Source organism: Euprymna scolopes, chromosome 21, assembly GCF_053919585.1.
Source record: "Euprymna scolopes isolate OS-2025 chromosome 21, ASM5391958v1, whole genome shotgun sequence".
In the NCBI taxonomy this organism is placed as follows: domain Eukaryota; kingdom Metazoa; phylum Mollusca; class Cephalopoda; order Sepiida; family Sepiolidae; genus Euprymna; species Euprymna scolopes.
The window spans coordinates 101,941,355-101,965,243 of record NC_136502.1 but is presented as its reverse complement, the minus strand read 5'-3'; the positions used below and the strand labels follow the sequence as shown (position 1 = coordinate 101,965,243).

The window sequence follows — 23,889 nt, the reverse complement described above, 5'->3', positions numbered from 1 at the left end:
AAGGTGGACCTGTTGTAATTTCTGATTAGTTTTCTTTCATCCTGCCAAGGGCAAAACGAATGGGAGAGAATTTCTCACAATATATTGATAAACACTTTATGATTTTCGATCCGATTACACGTTTTAAAGTGAGTAAAACCACTAAAAACTTTTCCAGATAGGTAGAAGAGTAACTTATCTTGCCTTTGGTAACATTTATTTGTTATATATTTGTTTTTTTTGACAATTTCTACAAATCTATGTGTTGTAAGAAATTCTGCAGAAATAAGCAAGCTTTTTATTGGACGGTTTCTCCTCCAACGGATTTATTTTAACCAATCAAATTGCATGTTATAACTGCCGAGAATGTTCTTTGGTGCCAAATTTCCTTTTAAAGATCAGAATCCAGGAAGACATAGAGCGGGACGCACGTGGATTACTCATTCGAATCCAAGAAGACGCAGGGAGGAACAGACTAGATTTCTCAGTCAAATCGAGGCAATGAAATTACTTGTTGCATCAAGACATTTTGAATGCCCAAATGTGGAGCGGAACTTTATTGTTGCAATTACCAATGCCCTTAAGTAGGGTGAATTTTTATTTGCACGTTTGTGCTTCAATTTGATGTCTGTCAAGACGAATTTAAGGTGTACTGTGTGACCTGCCATTGGGCAGTTTCTACATGGACTCCTCGTTTATGCTCAGCTAGCAGCTCGACTTGGAAGTTAAATCAACGTCTCCAACCTGCGCATTTCTTCGTCAGCAGGAATCCTACCCAGCCCTTATCGAAGACGAACTATTATTCTCTTCGGGAATGTTACCAGCCCAAAATAGTAGATAGCTGAAGATGATGCATCTTTTTGCAACCATGGACCTATTTTACTTTAATAAAATTTACGTTGAAGTTTTAAGGTGAGTTTGTTGTAATTTCTGTATGGTTTTCTTCCATTCTGCCAGGGGCAAAAACCTTGTGAGAGAAATCTCACAGTGTAGTAACATAAATACCACCCGCAAACCCTTTCTGGCAACATTACCCAATGAATGTTTTGGTTTTCAAACATTTTTGTGTTCGGGGGGGGGGGGGAGAAGAAAAAACTTGTTTGATATTTATTTGCCGTGTTATTTGACAAAGGAGTTTGAGTTATCACCCCTAGCAATACCGCCGTCTGTGTAATGCAGAAGTAAATGTCATTTATTTATTATTTTTTTAGGCTGTCGTAAAAAAAAAAAAAAATAGAATCTCGTTTTTTGTTGTTGGTGGTGGTGTTGCTTTGTCTTTTAACGGGGTAGTAGGGTTCTAGTTACGGTGTCTAAGTGGTTAACGACACGGACTGAAAACCTAGAGCCAGTTCGAACCCAGTTTGTAGATTTTTTTTTTTTTTTTTTTTGCTCATCTCAGCAAGGTGTGGCACGGTCAGAAAGTGGGAATGTCCAGCCAGGACCCCTAGAGAAGGTAAGTAAAATTAGCATCACATTTCAAGATTTTAGTCGAATTTGAGAGAGTTCTTGGTCAAAGAAGTACGGCGGAATATCGCTTTGAGCGGGAGACACCAGAAGAGTTCAAACAACAAGGGAGACAACTCTCTCAATAACAAGAAAAAAAAATGGAAAACCTTTTGTAAGGGATATATACTTAATAAGTCATTTGAAAAAATACTGCAAACATTTATTTTTTTTACATTTGAATATTTGTTCATGTTGATATTCTGTATTTCTATTTTTAAACAAAAAGTTTCTAAATTCCAAAAATTGCATCGAAAATATTTTAACGGCCCCTTTTTTCTTGTTGCCAGTGTTTACAGTTAGTAATAGTCAACAGCAACACTAATCAATTATTGGGATTTTTTTTTTTTTTCAATGTTTAAAAAATAATATTTTAAATACATTTTTTCTTCATACTTAATTTGGGCTATATATATATTTTTAATTTAATTGTAAATATTTTAGGTTGCGTTAATATTTGTCGGTTTTATATTTCTTTTTGTTAGTTTATTTTTGGGGGTTCCTTTAACAGTCCTAACGCTGTAACAGTAACACTCATTCGATTATATTTTTCCAAAAAAATATATGTTCGATTGTGTAAAAAAAAAAAAAAAAAAAATTAAAGCAAACTTATTTTGAAGCAGTATTATAATTTTGTTGCCAAAAGCAACAAGCACCAAAATAAACTTTTTTTTTTTTTTTTTTTTTGCTTAACGTAAGTATAATTTAAGATATTTTAAGTTTGGGAATTGGGTACTTACTGCATACGGACCGTGCTATTTTTTTTTTTTTTTTTTTTTTAGATAGGATTTTAAAGTTTAAATTCAATTTTATACGGTATGTTTTGTTTATTGAATTGTTAGATGAAAGTACAAAATACTTTTTTAAAAAAACAAAAAAAAAACACATCTCTCCTTGTTAAGAATGGGCTTCTAAATAATGTTATTGTTTCAGCACGGCCCGTATTCTGCATAAGTCCCAAAATTTGTTCTCATTTATTTGTTTGTCGTAAATATTAATTGATAGTTGTTTTTTCATTTGTAGTACTATTACAGTTTATCGCCGAAAATGGAGGCGCCATATTTTTTTCGGCCACCTGTCGTTAGAATCATGACCGAAGCATAAAATAAATAACAAAAAACTTAAAGTAGATATTAATTACTTCCTGAAAGAACTAATTACTTGCCCCAGAGTATAAACATCCCCAACCAACGGTTTTCGAGGTTGATGAGTGTTTATTCCGAAAGCCGTTCTTAACATGGGGAGGTTGGGGGTATTTATACTACGTTGGGGCACGTAGTACTTAGTTCTTTTTTATTTATTTTATGCTTCGGTCATAGTTTAAAATACTGATTTCTTCCTCTAATTCTAACGACAGGTGCCCGAAAAAAATGGCGTCTTCAATTTCGGCGATAAACTGTAGAAGTACCGCATTTTTTTATGCTTATGCACTTATGTTACCGTGTTAGTTTTTAAATAGTATTTTCGAGTTTCATGATTTTTTTTTGTTAGGTGGAAGTACACAATAGTTACAAAACACCATCCCCCTCCCCATGACTTTCAAAATAATGCTATTTCAGTACGGTAACATAAGTGCATAACTACCTTTTTTGTGCTTGTGAAAATGGTCAACAGATCGATTTTTTTTTTAATATATAATTGTTATGTCGAAAATAGTAATATATTTAAAAATTACGAAAATTCATCCAGTAGAAAATTATTTATAGTTAAAAATCATTTTTACAGAAAATGGGGGGAAGCACTTTTCCCTAGATGTGAGCACCTTAAAAATTGCGAATTAGAGGACATACATATCTCCCTTTTCGCTTCTTTAATGGCTGACGTTTTCTTTCAGACCATAGCAATAGACTTTTTTTCTTTTTTTTTAACTGAAACACAATTTGTTTTACTTGATGAGTTTTCGTAATTTTTGGAAATATTACTATTTTCGACATGACAAATACTGTTACTTTTACTTAAAACCACATATTTAAACAAATTGATCTGTCGACTATCTTAACAAGCACCCGTTTTTTCTTTTGTTTTTAATAAGGATTGATAATTTGATTTATTCTGAACGTTTCGATAGACGTAATCTCCGACCTTCTTCCTGTACATCTTTCCGAGCATAAAAACCTTCTAGTCGAACTCGATGGACCTGTACGAAATTTTGAACTCAATCTTTTACTTGATCCGCAAAGGGAGAGGATGGATTGTTCTAGTTTCGGCAGTAATTTAAGCGTTGAATCAAAACCTAAAGACTGTGAGTAAAGACTGTGAGTCAAGATCGTCGCAAGGTTATCGTACGATAACCTTGCGACGATCTTTAAAAAGTGTTTTCAAACCTTATAAAAGATTTGACAAACAGATAAAAATCTGATGACTCCCAAGTTCCAATTTTTCAATTTTGACCTCTTAACAGCCCTTTTTCCCAGATGAAAACTGATTAAAATGTTTTCCACGTGTCTGAATACCCTATATACCAAATTTCAAGTTTCTAGATCAAAAAATTGTTGAGTATATAGGTTGAAAAGACTCCTCTCACACACAAACGTTCTCACTTTTATAGATATACTAGCAGGCTGCCCGGTCATAAAATACGCATAAACATTATATTTTAATTTATACAGAAACTGATATGTATGTGCATGCAAATATTATGTTTTTCTAAACAGTTCACTTTTTGTAATTAAAAAAAAAAAAAAAAATACTCTGGTTGAGATCTAAACCAAAATTTAAAGACAATGAGTTAAGTATGATAACCATTACGCCAACTTGACACAGTCTTTAAAATGTGTTTTCAAACTTACTTATTCTTAACATGATTAATCTCTCATGTGAACAATTAACGCATGCACATTCGTGGAACAGTGAGCAAACAGATAAAAATCCGACCCCCACCCCCCACATACCATTTTTCTCAATTTTGACCCCGTAGCAGCTTGTTTTTTCTGGATGAAAACTGATTTAAAAGTTTTTCATATGTCTGAATATGCTATATACAAAATTTCAAGCCTGTAGATCAAAAATCTGTTGAGTATATAGGTTGAGAAACATCCTCACACACACATTTTCGTTTTTATAGATTACTAGTGGGGGTGCCCAAGTGTTTGGAGGTGTAAAAGAAAAAAAAAAAAGTTTTGATAGGCACTGCTCGAACCCAAAGCCTTGACGCAAATGCGGGGGAAAAAAGTGAAGCCTGTGACATTACGGGGGCAGCGGAAATGAGAATGGTTGAAATTAAAAAGTTAAGTGACATTTGTGTAAATTTAATGAGATCAAGCATCACACCATAGAGGAATGAAATCACGCACTTAACTTTGGCTTCAAGCCAGTTTCTGCATATTTGTTTGTTCCCCCCCCCCCAAGATGTTGGGGAAAATCAGCTCTCCATAAAAAGAGGAGTGTCCAAATGAATAGCAATTGTTTGATATGACGGGTTTTGCCCACATTGATCAAAGCTCGTTGCTTTCTGGACGTCCCCGGCATATTTCTATACGGATTCAGTTTCACTTTTTTATATGGAAAAGCCAAACAAACACGCGGAGACCAGGAAATGCCACGAAAATAGCGTGTAAAAGTCACTCAAATAAAAGATAGGCGCGACCTCCTTTCGTAAATCAGAGATATTTTAATCTAGGTTGTATATAAAAAGTTCTAAGAAACAGTGACTTCCCTCCTGGGAGCCCTCCCCGAAAAAAGCCTTTGCTGGACATAAAAAAAATGTGCACACACTAACACACATTTTACCTTTTATATATATATATATATATATATATATATATATATATAGATTATTACAAAAAGACTTAATTGTGATCCCTTAATGCCAACTCTACATCCCTGTGAAAAGGCTAGAAGACTAATCATCTGAAAGACAGCTACTACGACTACTACCACATATTTATTATCACTTGTTCTCAGAATTCAAGGGTTAGACATTCCGGTCATCGACTTGGTCGAATGGTTTCTCTCCATTTAATTCAATCCATTGCCATTATTTCTGTTAACCTACGATGTTTCCGGTCGTGCTTCACCTCTTCCTACATCGAGTTTTTAAACAGGCTTCAGATCGCCAAACATTTATGATAACATTTATGTGTATTACTCTGAGTCTTTGGATTACTCTTCTTATCTTGAGTTTCAATTTCACAACGTTTCGATTGAGGTAACCTCCGACCTTCTTCAGGTGTATCTTGTCGAACTTGGAAATGTTTCTGCCAAAATTGGAAATTTGGACGGGATTTCGAATGAACAAGTACTTGAAAAAGTCAATTCTTTTTCCAACGCATATACAACGCCAGGCACCCACCTGCTTGTCTATTATATAAATCTTAGACGTCTGCTTCATCATTATTTTCATGGCAAGTGTTCGTCTGAGCTCCAATCTATGGTCCCCCATTGCCAAACTTTCACGAGAAACACTCGTCTATCTGAAAACACTATCAATAATTTCCTCCACTCTTTATCCGTGCCTAAACCTAAACGTAGATTCCATGAACAAAGCTTCTTTCTTAGAACTGCACACCTGTGGAATTGTCTTCCATTTGCCTGATTTCCAGCTGATTACAATATGGTCGTCTTCAAGTCCAATGTAAATAAATTCTTGAAGAGTCGTTCCCCTAAAGTAATCCAATTTACCAAATTTACGCTACTAACGATTCCTATGATATTGTCCCATGGACTACCATACACTCTTTAACCTTTATCCTTGAGTGGCCTCTGGGCCTTGATAAGTGGTGACTCCTATGTAAAAAAAAACAAAACATCTGTATGATGTTTGTGTGTTTGTATGTCTGCTAAAACTTTTGTCATCTGCATCGTACAGGCACGAACATGGTATCAATAGAAAGAGCAATCTCTCGGACAAATAATGATTGAAAAATTGGGAAAAAAATAGAAATATCGTTTCTCTCTCCACGTGATTCAATCCATTGCCAATGCTACTGTTAACCTGGGATGTGTCAAGTACTGCTTGATGTTATCACTCTCCCTCGTCCTATGTCGACTTCTTGGACAAGCTCCAAGAATTACAAAATTAAAAATTCTTCTTGGCTACTTGTTGACTAACATGTGTTGGGTGTAGTCAAACCATCTTGGTCTATTCCAGCATAAAGTCTCATCTACTGAATTAAGGTCAAACCTGGATCTCAGCTCCTTAAGAAGAGTTCTATCAGCAAGTTTTGAGTTGGTTGGTTGTTTTTGTTCTACGGCTTATCAACCCTTTTCAGATTATTTAATGCCGAATCCAGTGATTTTGAAGAAAAGTTTTTGATAGAATATATTGTTTTTTTTATTTTTTTTTTTCAAGTCTGTTTCTATTTAACCCATAGTTGGGACCCTAACAGGTACTACCACTCCGGGTCATAGTGGACCTGGGAGCAATGGCAATTAAGGAGTTGCTCCACACTCCCCAAAGGCCGCAAGCTGGGGGCTTCACCATCGGATATAGTTTAAGGTCATATCCAGGACCAGCAAGTTTTGAGGAGCATGAAATGTTACATTATCAACATGAACGGCACCCGTGTAAACAGGTGTATATGTTTCATGTTTGTTTGTAACGCGTCCTAAATGTTTTGTGATCATCTAATGTTCATATGTGTGCGTGTGTGCTCATTTATGTATCTTTGACATACCTTTATCTTCTCTGCTCACTGAACCTTGTCTATCCTGACTTCATCTTGTTCTTGGAGGGGGCTGGAACCTTTTGGATGAAACACATTGACTCCAAGACGATGATTGGTTTTCATAATAGTTTTTATTTCACTTTCCAGGGTGTCGTAGAGAAGAATAGAAAGTGAGTTTCTTTGCTTGTGGTCTTAACAGTCTACATTGAGAGACACGTCACGCCCTCCCAAGAGGGGAGGAGAGACAACCGTAAGCCCAACCGTTCTGCTTCAATTCCAAATTCCAACTCTCAACTGACTAAAACTCCCAACCTCTTCACCTCAGTTCCGGTGACATAACTGATTAAAAGACATGTCTCCTTAACGTGACCATCCCTCACGTACACCTGCTCAATGTTATTTTGTTTATATTTAACCTAGCTAATTTATTTAAACATCTTCAGCTAAAACCCATTGCTACACTTTATTCTATAAACAATAAATAATTCCTAATCTATATATCTATAAAAGTGAAAATGTCTGTCTGTTTGTGTACACTTCCCTACCAAATAACTCTGTCCATTTTCAGTCTACAGACACGAGATTTGACATAAGGGGTATTGAGATTTGAGAAAATCGTTTTGATTGGTTTTCAGCCAAGAATTTGGCTGTTAAGAGGTCAATAATCAACGATTTTACTTTTGAGAACTCTACCAAACTCCTCCGCCAATTTTAGGTCTAAACACTTTAAATTTTAGATATAGGTTACTTGGACACGGATCTAACTTTATAACTTGGTTTGAGCCCAAAAGGGTCATAGTTGGGGTCAAACTTAAAAAAAAATTTGACGTCTGCAGTCTCTACCAACTTTTCTCTCCCAGCTGAAACTGCTAGTATAAACTATTTTAAGAATATTGAATAGATGGGTAAATAGATAGATAAACGGATAGATCAATAATAACTAATTAACTTTTAAATGTTAATTGTCCAACTGAAATAGTTAAAATAAGAACAGTGAGAGCAAGAATCCTAATAAAGCATCTGGTGACACTAATAAACCGTTGCAAGGTTAAATAATGAATCCTTTCAACCCAAGCTGATTGCATCTCATTGTTAGAAACAGCCGTAATTTTATTGACACGTTGTAGATAGCTTTATAGGTAGTGGCAGCAGTTGTAGCCATCATAGTCATGTTGATCTTTTTCTTTCTTTTTTTTTCTCCTTATAGCTGTAACTAGCCTGGGTGTTTGGAGGTGTGTGTTGAGCAAAAAAAAAATGTGGTAGTAGGCAGGCAGGATCGAACCTGTACCGTGAGGGGGGGGGGGGAAAGAATGTGAAAAATAAAAAAATAAAAAACGTGACGTCTTTGCCGTTGCATCCATCGCCAAACTGGAAGTGGCGAAGGTTTAAATTAAGGCTAGTCAATCAAAAAGAGGGGATGACTTTCGAAAATATCGTTGAAAAAAAGTGCCCCCTACTTGTAAAAAAAAGTGTTCGGTTGAGGGTGAAGGAAATAATGCTATTAGCCAATTTTTCAATATTTGTCGTCTGAAGAGTCAAGCTTCAAAACGATACTGATCTCGTGAAAATCCTTTGCCTCTGTTGAAAGTTTTAGGCAGACATACAAACATACATGCATACATACATTTAAACAGACAGGTAAGATTTATATTATAAACTAGCGGGGGTGCCTGGCGTTGCCCGGGTGTTTTGTAGGTGTAAAAGAAAGAAAAAAATTTGGTAGGGAGGTAAGCTTGAACCCGAAGCCTTGAGACAAATAGCCTGATAACTTACCATGATGCTACGAGGGCAGGGAATTGAGAGGGGCTGAAATTAAACATTAAAAAAAGCAGATGGTTAAACAAACGTCAATGTGTAGTTTTTTAGGTCAAACATCACGCTATTGTAGTAGAGAAAATGAAATCAGAGCACAAATTTTGTAACATAAAATCACTGAAAAAAAAAAAGATACAGACGACCTCATTTTGTAAATTGGAGGTATTATAATCTAGGGAGTATATAAAAAGTTCTAAGAAACAGTGACCCCCCCCCCTCCCCAAGCATCCTCCGCTCCCTCCAAAAAAAGCATTTAGTGGACATACGAAAAAATGCACACACACACAATTAAAAAGAATAACAATTCCATTACTTACTTTGGGATGCATATTATTTTCTTGTTGTTTATTTATTATTTTTTATGGCAGGTTCACCTAGACAACTGCATCTTTCCAGCCATCTCGGACTGGGTAGGTACAAGAGGTTCAAAAAAAGACATCCATTTGCTTCAATGTCAAGCACTCAAGAGACTTGATCTATCTGGTTCCAAAAATTCTGTTTTTAACCCCCACCCCACCCCACGAACCAAATATTGTTGCGCAAAGAAAAACACTATCAACATCATGTTTGTGAATTTTTGAGATGAAGATTGATAATTTGTATTTGAATTATTCGGACTACTCTGGAAATATTGAAAAGTCTGCTATTGCTGACCACATATGAAAAGAAATCCCATTATGAAACCAAGTAAAAATAAATAGATGGAGAATAACAATAGAGAGTAAGATGATTGACAAGCGTAGGTCATATACTGGTCGACGATCACTTACTAAGCAGACCTAGTATAGAATTTCATACAATATGAAAGCGATTAATTATAAATAATGGTGGACCTGAATGAGAATCACCCCCCTGCCCTCTCATAACTATAATTTTAATCAGTATTCTGCAGTTGGTATTTTTTTTATGACCTAACCCAGCGTAGTATAAACACCCCGAATTTCCGAATGTTAAAAACGACTTTCAGAATAAACAACCCGACCCTGAAAACTATACAACATACTAAAACATACTGTAAAAATTATAGGGGGGGGGGATGATTCTCGTTTAGTTCTGCCTAAATAATATATATATATATATATATATATATATATATATATATATATATATAAATTATACATATTATACATATTATATATATAAAAATTACAATAAGTTTACCAAGGTAATCAAAATGGTAAACTTAAAATATATTATAAATATTAAAGAGTTAATATTTACAAGTAAGATAAACTCAGCCAGATTATATATATATATATATATATATATATATATATATAAACAAATAATAGTAATAACAAAGCTGTAAAATAGAAATTTATAATTAGTTTTTATTATTCAGCAGAATACACCAAAACTGGTGTGTTAGGTAATCCTTAATCCGCGGAGTTTCAAAGAATGCTTATTCTTCTCATCAGAGGACGATATTAGCATTTCTATGTGTTTGCTGGTTACTGTATAAAATGAAACTAAATATTTTATGAGTTTTAGCCATAAAATAAAAAAAAATATAAGAATGTAAATAGGGAAACAATTCATGCAAAGAGTTCTTTCAGAAATATATATATATCTTTACAAATATATATATATATGTCATCCACAAACAGTACTGTTTCCCTTTTTCACAGCTCATCAGTGCGGCTAGACAAGCAACTACTTTAAGCCAGGATCGAAACCCGACCGCCTAAATGACAGTCAGCTTTTAACCACTGCGCTATTCGGCTCCTGCTATGCGGGTAGTAAATTAACAGTGTTTTCACACTGTCCAAATACCTAAGCTCAATTTGTTTACACAAAGAGCATCGCTTAATACGCTAATGGTAATTTGTATATCACTTCCCAATATGCTCAACCTAAGATAGGGAGCATTATAATCTTATATATATATATATATATATATATATATATATATATATAGATTATATATATTATTTATAATTAACAATGATAACAATTAATTCATTGACCAGCCTCTAGGTCTCTCTGCCTCTATTTTAAATTTCATAATAACAATTATATATATTTATAATTAATAATAATTGTGTGTGTGTGCATATATTTTAGTGATGAAATGATTCCTATATTTTTTCTGATTCCGATACAATTACTGCTCTGATTCTTATTTTTATTTTTATTTTTTATTGTATTTTCAACCCAAACAAGGCACATTAAGTCTCTAAATATTTAACTATAAAATTCTTTTTTTTTTCTTTTTTTTTTTTTTTAATTATATTTTCAACCCAAACAAGGCACATTAAGTCTCTAAATATTTAACTATAAAATTCTTTTTTTTTTCTTTTTTTTTTTATTGTATTTTCAACCCAAACAAGGCACATTAAGTCTCTAAATTTTTAACTATAAAATTATTTATTTATTTTTTTTTTTTTTTATTGTATTTTCAACCCAAACAAGGCACATTAAGTCTCTAAATATTTAACTATAAAATTCTTATTTTTCCCCCCAATTATCGTAAAATCGCATGTTAAATGTGCAGATATTTTCTCAAACATAAAAACCCACTTGAGAGTGGGTGATCTATAGATTTTATTTTTACTAGTAATAATAAAATCTATAAATATTGATTTTATTATTACTATCAACTGTAGGAGATTTTGTTTTCAGAGAAAGTTAAATAAAAAAAGGCAATTAAAGAAATCGTTTCGGCATCGGAAACCAAGAACAATTTTTTTCTGATTCCTGATTTCAATTAATCATCCCAACACTAGTGTGTGTGTGTGTATATATAATATATATATATATATACACTAGTATGGGTACCCAGTGTTGCCCGGGTCGACATAAAATTCCATTTTGAACACACCTACTATACTAAGGATATTAATCATTTTCATTGTGGGTAACGTCGATACCCCCCCACACACACACACGCACAACAATTTAAAAAATAAAAGAACAGATAAAAACATGGAAATGTAATCGCCCCCAAAAAGAAGTACGTGATACTCTCTTCACCAGGTGAGATTCTAACAATAGTAAAAATCATTTATTTATGGGCGTCCGAAATGGCTACCCTTAAAAATATGCGAAGGAAATGCGTTATTATAGTGGAGCACACTTACACATTTCCTTTACTCTATCTCCTCTCTCTTTTGCCATCAATGACCGTTCAACAGTCAACTGAAGTAAAGGATTCCTAAGGAAATATCCTTATCTCGAAAGTTCTTCCACCGGCAATGAACAACCGTAACAAAAAATAAAATAAAATAAAAAATATTAAGTTTTCTTGAAAAAAAAAAAGTAAATTTTTTCCTATACTTTCATTTAACAATTTCTGCTTTTCGTAAACATATTTTTACGTATTTTCTTTAAAAAAAAAAAAAATTATATATGTATGTAAAATTTCTGTGTCCCCCTCCCCCGAAAAAAAACTTGACTGAACAAAAAGACTTAAAAAAAAAAAAAAACTTGTACTTACATCTAAGAATTTATGGTGAAAAAAAGTAAAACTTTTATCTTTTCTTGAAGAAAAAAAAAACAAACTTTTTGTTGATAAATATTTTACAAAAAAACAAAACAAAATATATAAAATAAAATTAAAATATTTTAAGTCCTTTAAAGGTAGGTTTTTGTTATTTTTGATTATTTAAATTTGTATTTTTTTTCCGGTTTCTTTGTTTTTTAAAGCATCCGTTACAACGCTCGGCTTAAACCAACGATTGCCAGTCTCACCCGATCCATGCTTGACGGGAATTCCCGAGAATCCATGTCAAATTATGCAAGAGTATCGAATATTTAAAAATAATGCAAAACCTCTTTCTGTCTACACGAAATTATTTTTTCACGCTAGAAACGTTTTGCGATTACCAAATTAATTTATTTTGAAAGAGGGGTTTTTTTTTTTTTTATCTTTTGAACTTCGGAACATATAAAAAAAAAAACTAATCAGGGGAAATAACTCTACTCATTTCATAAAAAAATCGATGTCGGAAGTAATAATTCCAAATAAATTAAATTAAATATATTATCAATATAATTGTTATTTAGAGTTGATGAAATAACAATCTTAAATAGAAAACTTAACACAACTCTTTCGCTAGAAACTTAAACTAACATACAGCTATTTAGTACAATTGCTTTTCCTTAATATAAAAAACAAATGAAGTGACCTCTTAATCGTATATTTTTTAAAGAATCATACTATATATAGAAATAAATGAAATACTAAACTAACGCACCTTTTGTATATATTAATCAAATTGGGAACAAACAAACAAACAAATACGAATTATATATATATATATATATATATATATATATATAATGTAGTATTGATTCATATTAATAAGTAGCATAACTGTACATCTAAAAACAAGAATAGGTTTAATAAGGCTCCCAAAATTCATACTAGAATTATCCACAAGGACCCATGGTGCAGCAGATAAATATTTGGTAATTACTTATTGTAAGAGACACTCTTCTGGAGATTAAACCTTAACCTTCAGAATGTTGAAGGTTCAATGAGTGATACTCGGAATACAATTGCAAATTATTTAGGACTTCTACTTAGTCATGGTTGATGGAATGAGAACATGCTACCTCCGTGGATTAAAAAATAAGTTCTGTTCAAAATTCCATGCAAATTTCCGATTTCAACAAGATACATCTGAAAAAGGCTGGAGGTTACATCGGCCAAAACGTTGTAAAAATAACACTAAAGATGAGGACAGTAGCCCGAATAATCCAAATAATACAAGGTATAAATATCCGTGTGATTAAATATAAAAATTATATTCGTAATTGTTTTTCTTTTTCAGAATTCTTGACAGTGGACTTTGAAGATGAGACCAAAAAAGGGAGATAACCCTGTCGCTCAACTAGAAATCATCGTTTCAAACTTGTTTTTGTATGATTATTTTTGGTTAACGCAGTGAAAAATAGACAATTACATATTTTACAGTGAGTCTGATCCAGACTTGGTACCCCTGCCACGTGCACTACTGTGATCCTATGAACAAAACATTTAAGCTTGTTATATCTTCTATAAAGATAATAGTATAAGTCACAAACTCTGGGGATTAGAAAAATAATCATCTGAATATTATTCACTTCTAAGAGGGATTTTTTTTTTTTTTTTTTAATAGAAAAAAAGAAGTGATTTTCAACTTGATCACAATGGAAAACTCTACTGGTCAACAACTGACCACTTGCAAAATTTGTCACAAAAACTTTGCAAATAAAAGTAGCCTTAAAAATCACCAATGGACACACATCAATAGTCATTATAGTTACGAAAACCAATCTGCAGCATCGAATGAAACGGATAGCGGAAGTAGTACAGAACAAGAAAATTCACCTCAGTCGTATCCCGACAAAGTGCTCAAGACCCTGGAGCCACCTTTTATACCAAACGGCTGGTCAAAATGCCAGGCTTGTTCAGAATATTTTGCAAATAAGGATCTTCTAGAACAGCACCAATGTATACATCTTGGAAAGAAACCTTTGACGAAAGACCAAAGTAATGACAACACTAACTCCGCCACAAAGGAACCTGTCCATATCGAAATCACTGACGAAAGTGAATCAGGCGAGGAGGAAGGGAAGGATGGCTTGCTTGAGTGTGATGATCGGTCTAAGAAAAGGTTTGGGAGACCAGTCGAGACGGGACGTCATAAGCACGGCCATGTCAGCTTGAAAATGTTCAAGTGTGACTTTTGCACAAAATACTTCACGGAACGCAACCATTTCCAGCGGCATCGTCGGACACATACCGGTGAAAAGCCATTTGCATGCACGGTTTGTGGAAAGGCGTTTGCACGCTCGGACAAACTGCTGCGGCATAACCGGATCCACACAGGTGAGAAACCATATTCATGTCCAATCTGCGGAAAAGAGTTTGGACGTTCGGATAAATTGTTACAACACAAAAGAACACATCTTGGATAACCGCGTACAACAACAACAATAATGATTTGAAACTTTACTTAATAAAATACAAAAGTTTTTTTTAGTATTATTTTCTATTTTTTTACATCACTTTGGGGTCTTATCCAGAATTAAACCTAATTAAAAAAAAAAAAAAAAGAAAACTTTATGATGTCCATACTAGTTATGGAATGAAAATGTCATATTCCAAAAATCATAAATTGATCAAGTATTTTTTTCTTTTGTTTTGTTTTAGTTTTTTACCTCGTACAATAACAATAATAATCATTTGACCAACATTTCTTGGCCTCTGGGCCAAGATCACAGTGTAGTATCTGTTCTGATGCTACAACTTCACCTTTTCTATCCTTGGTCAGTGGAGGAAAAATAGTTCATGTCTGAGACAATTTTAATTTTTTGTTCCTTTCCAGAGGGCCCTTTTTTGGGGGGGGAGTCAGATTTTCCCCACATTAAAAACTGACCTTGTGTCTAACTCTGCCCTCATGGGGAAGTAAGTAAATAGGAACAACCATAATAATCATTTGAAACTTAATAAAATACAAAAGTTTTTTGGTATTATTTTGTATTTTTTTTAGTCACTTATATAAATGGATCAAATAGATTTTTTTTTGTTTTATTTTTTGTTTTTTTTTGCTAAGAAAAATTAGGTACACTTCACAAAAATAAATGTAACATTTTGGCCCTTCCCTTCACTTAAAAATTCATCAAAATTCAGGAAATAAACATAATTAAAAAAAAAATTAAAAAATGCAGATAAAAAAACTTTATCTCATCATGGAACAAAAATGTCATACTCCAAAAATCATATAAATTAATCAAGTAATTTTTTTTTTAACTAAGAAAAATTAGGTACATACAAAAGTGAATGACTGATGCCCAAAATGTATCAACATTTTACCCCCCCTTCATCACTTAAAAATGAACTAAAATTCAGGAAATCAACCAATTTCAATGAAATTTTCAGTATTTATTAATTAATGATCACGGAATATAATGTACCCATTTATTATTTTTAAAATCTTACTGAAAATTATTTTGTGTAAACAAAAAACACCTTTACTAAAATACTAAAAAAAAAAACGCATGAATTTATTTTTGCTTTCTTTATGAACATAAAGTATCGTAGATTCTAACAATTTAAAAAAGAGTTACTTAATTTTTTCAGGAACGTTACGAGAAAAAAAACCTTTAAAGTCTGTGTTAATATTATCGTTATAACTAAAAAAAAAAATTAATTTTCTCAAATTAATGATATTATCTTCGAATTAAGCATTGTTTATTCAATATTTTCACCAAAAAATATTTCATGTTATTAAGGTACCATTTTTTGCCTAAATTTTACATATAATAATTTTACATATAATAACCTTACAAAAACAAAAATTAAATATTGAATATCAGGAACTCAAAAAAAAATTACTTTAATAAATGGGGAAAATTGTAGCAATGTTTCATTTGTTGAAAAAAAAGCAGACAGTTTTTGCCCACCCACCTCATCCCATCTTTAAACCCAGTGTTTCAGATCAGTTTGTGACTGATTGAATCAATTCTAAAATTTACATTCAGACATTCTTAAAAAATAAATAAAACGCAAGTCTGTATTTTTTTTTTGGGGGGGGGGTTGAGTATGTAATTTTTTTTTCATTTATAATAATCATTTTCTTTCAAATTTTAATTCTTTTTAATTATTAATAAATAATGGTTTTAGCTTTTTTTTTTTTTTTTTTTTTTTGCGGTGAATAAATTGTCACTTGTCAGTATATATATATATATTTTAAAGAATTTTATAATATTATTGAATAAAAAACTTATACCAAGTTAAATATGAACCTTTTTTTCCGGATAAAAAAATAATGAAATTCTTATTTGTGCACCTTAACAAATATTCTAATTAAATAAGCTTGTCCTGTTTTATTACAACTAAATTAAAAGAATTAAATGAAATAATTACGCTTATCATGATCCATAATTTGGTGAAAACCAGCATTATTTGTGTTTACATGTTTAGCGAGACGGGGTTTTTTATACCGTAAATTGTATTTTTAATATTATGCATTTTTTTTTTTTATAAAAAAAAAATGTATATTTTTAAAATTCAGTATCTTATGACTTGAATTTACTAATTATTATTGAAATAATATCAGAAAACTGGTAATTATTTTTCCAGAGATTTTTAAAGTTGATTTATTCAGACTTGAAATCCAAATAATATATTTTTTTTTTTACAGTAGTTTTCATTGTAATTTTTTTTAACACACTCACACACATATATATATATATATATATATATATACAGCTTTTTTCTTTTTTTTTTTTTTTTTTTTTTTTTTAACTTTTAGAGATTAACTTTTGTCTGTTATCAAACATGATAAAAATTTAGATGTAAACTAAAAAAAAAATATAAGCCTCTTTTACGGGGCATAGGGGTCCTTTTTTACAGTTATTTTTACTCTTACAGGGCTCTACATCACGAGTGATTTTTCAAACTGGCGACTAGAAATAATGAAACGCTTATCTTTTGGTGATTGTATTTCTTTCACTGACAATCTTCCAAAGCTCACTACTGAGTGAAAAATATCTTTTCAACATTTTTTTTTTTTTTTAATAAAATGAACAAAGTTAAATTATTTAAACAATAAAAGTTTAATAGAACAATATACTTTTCTTTTTGCGTTTTCTTTTTTAATGAAGGCTGTTAAAAAAAAACATCTGAAGAAATTAGAATGTTTATACCTTCAAGTATCAACATAAAATTTGTTGTATATGTAGAATTTACACTTATTAAAAGAATATAAAAAAAAATTATTATGTACATAATCGTCACAGAAAGAAGATGTCATATTCCAAAAATCACGTATGTTTGGCTAGCAACTTTTCTATTTGGCTAGTAAACGAAAATATTTAATTGTTAAAGGTCAACTAAAGATAAATTTGTCCATAGAGCCCTGTCTTACCTAAAGAAAATACAAATTTTATGATTTTTAACAATTAATATTTTTCAGCCATTACAAAGCTGATTAAAACAAACCAAAAAAAACCTTGGAAGTTAAAGTGAGTTGTCTCCCTTGATTTTTAAAGCATTCTTAAACATGGTGAATCTCTTGTTTCTCTCATAAAATTTGGTTTTCTTAGCTAAAAAAAAAAATAACTTGCTCAATTTCTGTGATTTTTTTTTTTTTTTTTTTTTTTAATATTATATTTTCATCCATGACAGTACATACATCATAAAGAATTTTCTGTATTTTTGTTTCTTTAATGACATTGAATTCTGGATAAGCACCTTACTTTTTTCTATTCCTATTTTATATTAGCAGACCAGCGTTGCCCAGAAATAAATAAGGGATGCTGTGTAGTCATGTTTTCAGTCTTGATCTCGTAAATTAACAATTTTTGTTTTTACTTTTTTTTTTTTTTTAAATCTATATATCTATAAAAGTGAAAGTGTCTCTCTGTGTACATTTTCCAACCAGGTAACTCTGTCAATTTTTGGTCTACAGACTTGAATTTTTTTGCCATAAGGGGATTGAAATTTGGGAAAATCTTTTTAATCGGTTTTTGGCCAGAAATTTTGCTGTTAAGGGGTCAAAGTTCAACGATTTCACCTTTGAGAACTCTACCAAACTCCCCTGCAAATTTTGGGTCTAAACACTTGAAATTTTAAAAATAGATTGCTTGGACAGGGATCTAACTTTATAATTCTATGCTAAGGGGTCAAAATTGGGGTCAAAGTTTTTAAAAAATTGACATCTGCGGTCTCCACCAACTTTCTCTATGATAGTTTAGGAAGACTATTATACAGAAAGGCATTACCGTACATATTCACACTTTTAAATATATACATAGGCACGTAAAGGTATAAACAGTACATAGGGCCCAAGCGAAACTGCTAGTTTCGATAATTTTCAATTTTAATTGTTTAGGGGAAGTAATTTTAAAACTGTTTATAGAGTTAATTCCCTTGATTTTTTTTTTTTTTTTTTTTTTTTTTTTTTTACAAAGGAGTCACCATATATAAAGACCCGGAGACCGTTCAAGGATAAGTGTTCATGAGTGTACAGTAGTCAATGGGAAAATATTGTAGTAATTGTTAATAGTGGAAATTTGGTAAATTGGATTACTTAAGGGATGGCTCATCAATTACTTGTTTATGTTGGACTTGAAGATGACCATATTGTAGTCAGTTGGAAAGCAGGAAAACAGAACCGAGTTCCACAGGTGTGCAGTTCTAAGAAAGGAGCTTTGTTCATGGAATCTACGTTTAGGTTTAGGCACAGACAAAGAGGGGGGAAATTATTGATAGTGATTTCAGTTAGACGAGCGTTTTTAGTGAAAGTCAGGCCAAGGGACACCATAGATTGGAGCTCAGACGAGCACTTGCCATGAAAATAATGATAGAGCAGAGACAGGCTCACAACATATCTTTTGTAGGAAAGAGGTTGCAGGGGAGAGAAAAGGCTACAAAGTCTATTTTGAGCTCTGTCAAGGCAGGATAAGTGCTTCTAGTAGCTCCTGCCCAGATGTGGCAACAGTATTCCATCCTTGGATGTACTTGGCTCTTATACAGGTAGAGAATTGCATCAGCTGTGAGATATCTACTGAAGCGGTAGAAGGATCCCACCATTTTTCCAGCAGCCTTGGCAACGGATTTGATGTACATGTTCCATTTCAGATCAGGAGTAAAGGAGGTCAGACCAAGAAGTTTGTCAAAACATGGGGCCTCCCCAAGATGAGAGCCATTCATTTCAATTGATGCCAGACAAAGATTGATGATGGAAAGATAGAAACTTGGTCTTAGATGCATTAAAATTAACCAGCCACCTCTTTCCCCATTGTACCATGTGATCAAGATCATAGGAGAGAGAATCCGAGAGAACTTGGTTGTTTATGGCCTTTGAAATGTTGCTATAGATGGTAGTGTTGTCAGCATAAATGTCTATGAATGATCTTAGGATGTGATTTGGGAGATCATTTATGATGATCAGAAAGAGTAGTTAGGCCCAGGATGTATCCTTTAGGGACTCCAGCATTAATACTGTGAGATTTTGATTTCTGCCCATCAATCACTATATGAACCTATCAGAGAGAAATGATTTAATAATTGAAAAGACATTTCCAGCTGATATCTCAAGAGAAATTGCCCTAGAAAGGAAGCTTTAACATTTTTTTTTCCACAATTACTTATTTAGTTACTGGTCACTCTAAATGAATTTTATTACAATTAGTGTTGGGACAATTAATCTGAATCTGTATCTGAATCAGAAAAGTTTTAGTCTAATTTCTGATTCCAAAAACGATTCTTCTAAAAAATAAGACTAAGGCTTATTTTTCATTGCTGGCACAAATGATAAAATGATAGATATCTATTGATTTAAATCAAAGCTAAAAAATTGTTAGCTAAAATTGACACTGGAAAAAAATAACCAGTTAAAAATGTCGCAGGCCAAAATGGCACAAATGGATAAATAAGCTAAAATGGCACAAGTAAAAAAAAAAAAAAATGAAAATTTCACAACAAATGAGTTGATGAAAAATTGGGGTACAATACATAAAAGGGAAAACATTTAGAAGTTTTTAATATTAAAAAAAAAATTATAAAATTTAAAAATAGATGCAAATTCTTTGCTAAATGTCACCCCCCCCCCCAATGAAATTCTACTTTCTTAGATTATTAACAGATTTTAGAATCAGAATTGGTAATTGTATTGGTATCGACCTATCACTAATTACAACACAATTTTTGTACGATGACCTACTCTAGGTTATACTAAAATCAGAAGTTGTATGGTTTCTAAGTATTTTTGGTAATTTCTCAACTTAAAGTGAACAAACAAATAAAAATGACAACTTTTTTTATATAATAGATAAATATTTTTATCTTGAGATGAGGATTGATTATTCATTTTAATTGGATTTTTCAGACCACTGTTCTCATCTTGAGTGCTTTTTTTTTTCATATTTTGTTTGCTGTAATCTCTGACAATCAGATATGTGTTGTCAAACTCAAAAATTTTAAAGTACATGGTAAAAATTCAGTTGTAAGTTACACTATAAAGTACATGGTAAAAATTCAGTTGTAAATTACACTATAAAGTACATGGTAAAAATTCAGTTATAAGTTACACTATAAAGTACATGGTAAAAATTCAGTTATAAGTTACACTATAAAGTACATGGTAAAAATTCAGTTGTAAGTTACATTATAAAGTACATGGTAAAAATTCAGTTGTAAGTTACACTATAAAGTACATGGTAAAAATTCAGTTGTAAGTTACATTATAAAGTACATGGTAAAAATTCAGTTATAAGTTACATTATAAAGTACATGGTAAAAATTCAGTTATAAGTTACACTATAAAGTACATGGTAAAAATTCAGTTATAAGTTACATTATAAAGTACATGGTAAAAATTCAGTTATAAGTTACACTATAAAGTACATGGTAAAAATTCAGTTATAAGTTACACTATAAAGTACATGGTAAAAATTCAGTTATAAGTTACATTATAAAGTACATGGTAAAAATTCAGTTGTAAGTTACATTATAAAGTACATGGTAAAAATTAAGTTATAAGTTACACTATAAAGTACATGGTAAAAATTCAGTTGTAAGTTACATTATAAAGTACATGGTAAAAATTCAGTTATAAGTTACATTATAAAGTACATGGTAAAAATTCAGTTATAAGTTACACTATAAAGTACATGGTAAAAATTCAGTTATAAGTTACATTATAAAGTACATGGTAAAAATTCAGTTATAAGTTACACTATAAAGTACATGGTAAAAATTCAGTTATAAGTTACACTATAAAGTACATGGTAAAAATTCAGTTATAAGTTACATTATAAAGTACATGGTAAAAATTCAGTTGTAAGTTACATTATAAAGTACATGGTAAAAATTAAGTTATAAGTTACACTATAAAGTACATGGTAAAAATTCAGTTATAAGTTACATTATAAAGTACATGGTAAAAATTCAGTTATAAGTTACACTATAAAGTACATGGTAAAAATTAAGTTATAAGTTACATTATAAAGTACATGGTAAAAATTCAGTTATAAGTTACATTATAAAGTACATGGTAAAACTTCAGTTATAAGTTACACTATAAAGTACATGGTAAAAATTCAGTTATAAGTTACACTATAAAGTACATGGTAAAAATTCAGTTATAAGTTACATTATAAAGTACATGGTAAAAATTCAGTTGTAAGTTACATTATAAAGTACATGGTAAAAATTAAGTTATAAGTTACACTATAAAGTACATGGTAAAAATTCAGTTATAAGTTACATTATAAAGTACATGGTAAAAATTCAGTTATAAGTTACACTATAAAGTACATGGTAAAAATTCAGTTATAAGTTACACTATAAAGTACATGGTAAAAATTCAGTTATAAGTTACATTATAAAGTACATGGTAAAAATTCAGTTATAAGTTACACTATAAAGTACATGGTAAAAATTCAGTTATAAGTTACACTATAAAGTACATGGTAAAAATTCAGTTATAAGTTACATTATAAATTACATGGTAAAAATTCAGTTGTAAGTTACATTATAAAGTACATGGTAAAAATTCAGTTATAAGTTACATTATAAAGTACATGGTAAAAATTCAGTTATAAGTTACACTATAAAGTACATGGTAAAAATTCAGTTATAAGTTACACTATAAAGTACATGGTAAAAATTCAGTTATAAGTTACACTATAAAGTACATGGTAAAAATTCAGTTGTAAGTTACATTATAAAGTACATGGTAAAAATTCAGTTATAAGTTACATTATAAAGTACATGGTAAAAATTCAGTTATAAGTTACACTATAAAGTACATGGTAAAAATTCAGTTATAAGTTACAGTATAAAGTACATGGTAAAAATTCAGTTATAAGTTACACTATAAAGTACATGGTAAAAATTCAGTTATAAGTTACACTATAAAGTACATGGTAAAAATTCAGTTATAAGTTACACTATAAAGTACATGGTAAAAATTCAGTTATAAGTTACACTATAAAGTACATGGTAAAAATTCAGTTATAAGTTACACTATAAAGTACATGGTAAAAATTCAGTTATAAGTTACACTATAAAGTACATGGTAAAAATTCAGTTATAAGTTACATTATAAAGTACATGGTAAAAATTCAGTTGTAAGTTACATTATAAAGTACATGGTAAAAATTAAGTTATAAGTTACACTATAAAGTACATGGTAAAAATTCAGTTATAAGTTACATTATAAAGTACATGGTAAAAATTCAGTTATAAGTTACACTATAAAGTACATGGTAAAAATTCAGTTATAAGTTACACTATAAAGTACATGGTAAAAATTCAGTTATAAGTTACATTATAAAGTACATGGTAAAAATTCAGTTATAAGTTACACTATAAAGTACATGGTAAAAATTCAGTTATAAGTTACACTATAAAGTACATGGTAAAAATTCAGTTATAAGTTACATTATAAATTACATGGTAAAAATTCAGTTGTAAGTTAATCTATAAAGTACATGGTAAAATTCAGTTGTAAGTTACACTATTCTGGAACTTGAAAGTTCAGTCCTCAGTGAGGGCAATACTCAATATACAATTGCAAATTACTACCCAGTCATGGCTGACATAACGAGAGCATACTATCTCTATGGATCCCCCCACCCCCACTAGTATATGTACATTTATGTCTATGTGTGTGTTACATATAATCGCTGCCATCTCTTTCATTGGCTTGCTAATGACTCCTGAAAGAATTGGACGTACTTGAACCACTAAATATTTCGGAGCGTTCAACCCGCCCCCCTCCCTCTTGAATGATAGTAAAAGAAATTATTAGAAATATAGGAAAACTATATCAAATGTTTATCAAACATCCATTTTGTTTTTTTTAACCATATATGTTTACATGAAAAAACAAAATGTGTATATACTAGAAGACCTGGCACAGCCAGAGTAGGTTATATTCATACAAGTCGAGGATACGTCCTTGACAATCAGTCTAGCAGAGCCTTGACCATTTTGTGAGGATGAGGATGATCGTGCATCTGTTGGGTTTAGGTATAGTTCTGAGTA

General features: G+C 31.3%; 1 protein-coding gene across 2 annotated transcripts; it reads left to right on the top strand.

The window, feature by feature from the left end:
- The first annotated feature begins 1,148 nt into the window (after positions 1–1,148).
- Positions 1,149–14,871, top strand: LOC145242643 (uncharacterized). 2 transcript variants are annotated; one of them, XM_080105764.1, is made up of 2 exons: positions 1,149–1,432; positions 13,679–14,871. In XM_080105764.1, the coding sequence occupies exon 2, from the start codon at positions 14,037–14,039 to the stop codon at positions 14,805–14,807; it is 771 nt and encodes a 256-aa protein (XP_079961890.1). In that variant the 5' UTR covers positions 1,149–1,432; positions 13,679–14,036; the 3' UTR covers positions 14,808–14,871. The 2 variants fall into 2 exon arrangements, with proteins under 2 accessions (XP_079961890.1, XP_079961889.1); XM_080105763.1 differs by lacking the exon at positions 1,149–1,432 and adding an exon at positions 1,547–2,176.
- Positions 14,872–23,889: the final 9,018 nt, after the last annotated feature.

What these genes read in the sequence shown, in the direction of transcription:
- LOC145242643 (XM_080105764.1), top strand. Translation starts at nt 14,037, where the DNA reads ATGGAAAACTCTACTGGTCAACAACTGACCACTTGCAAAATTTGTCAC.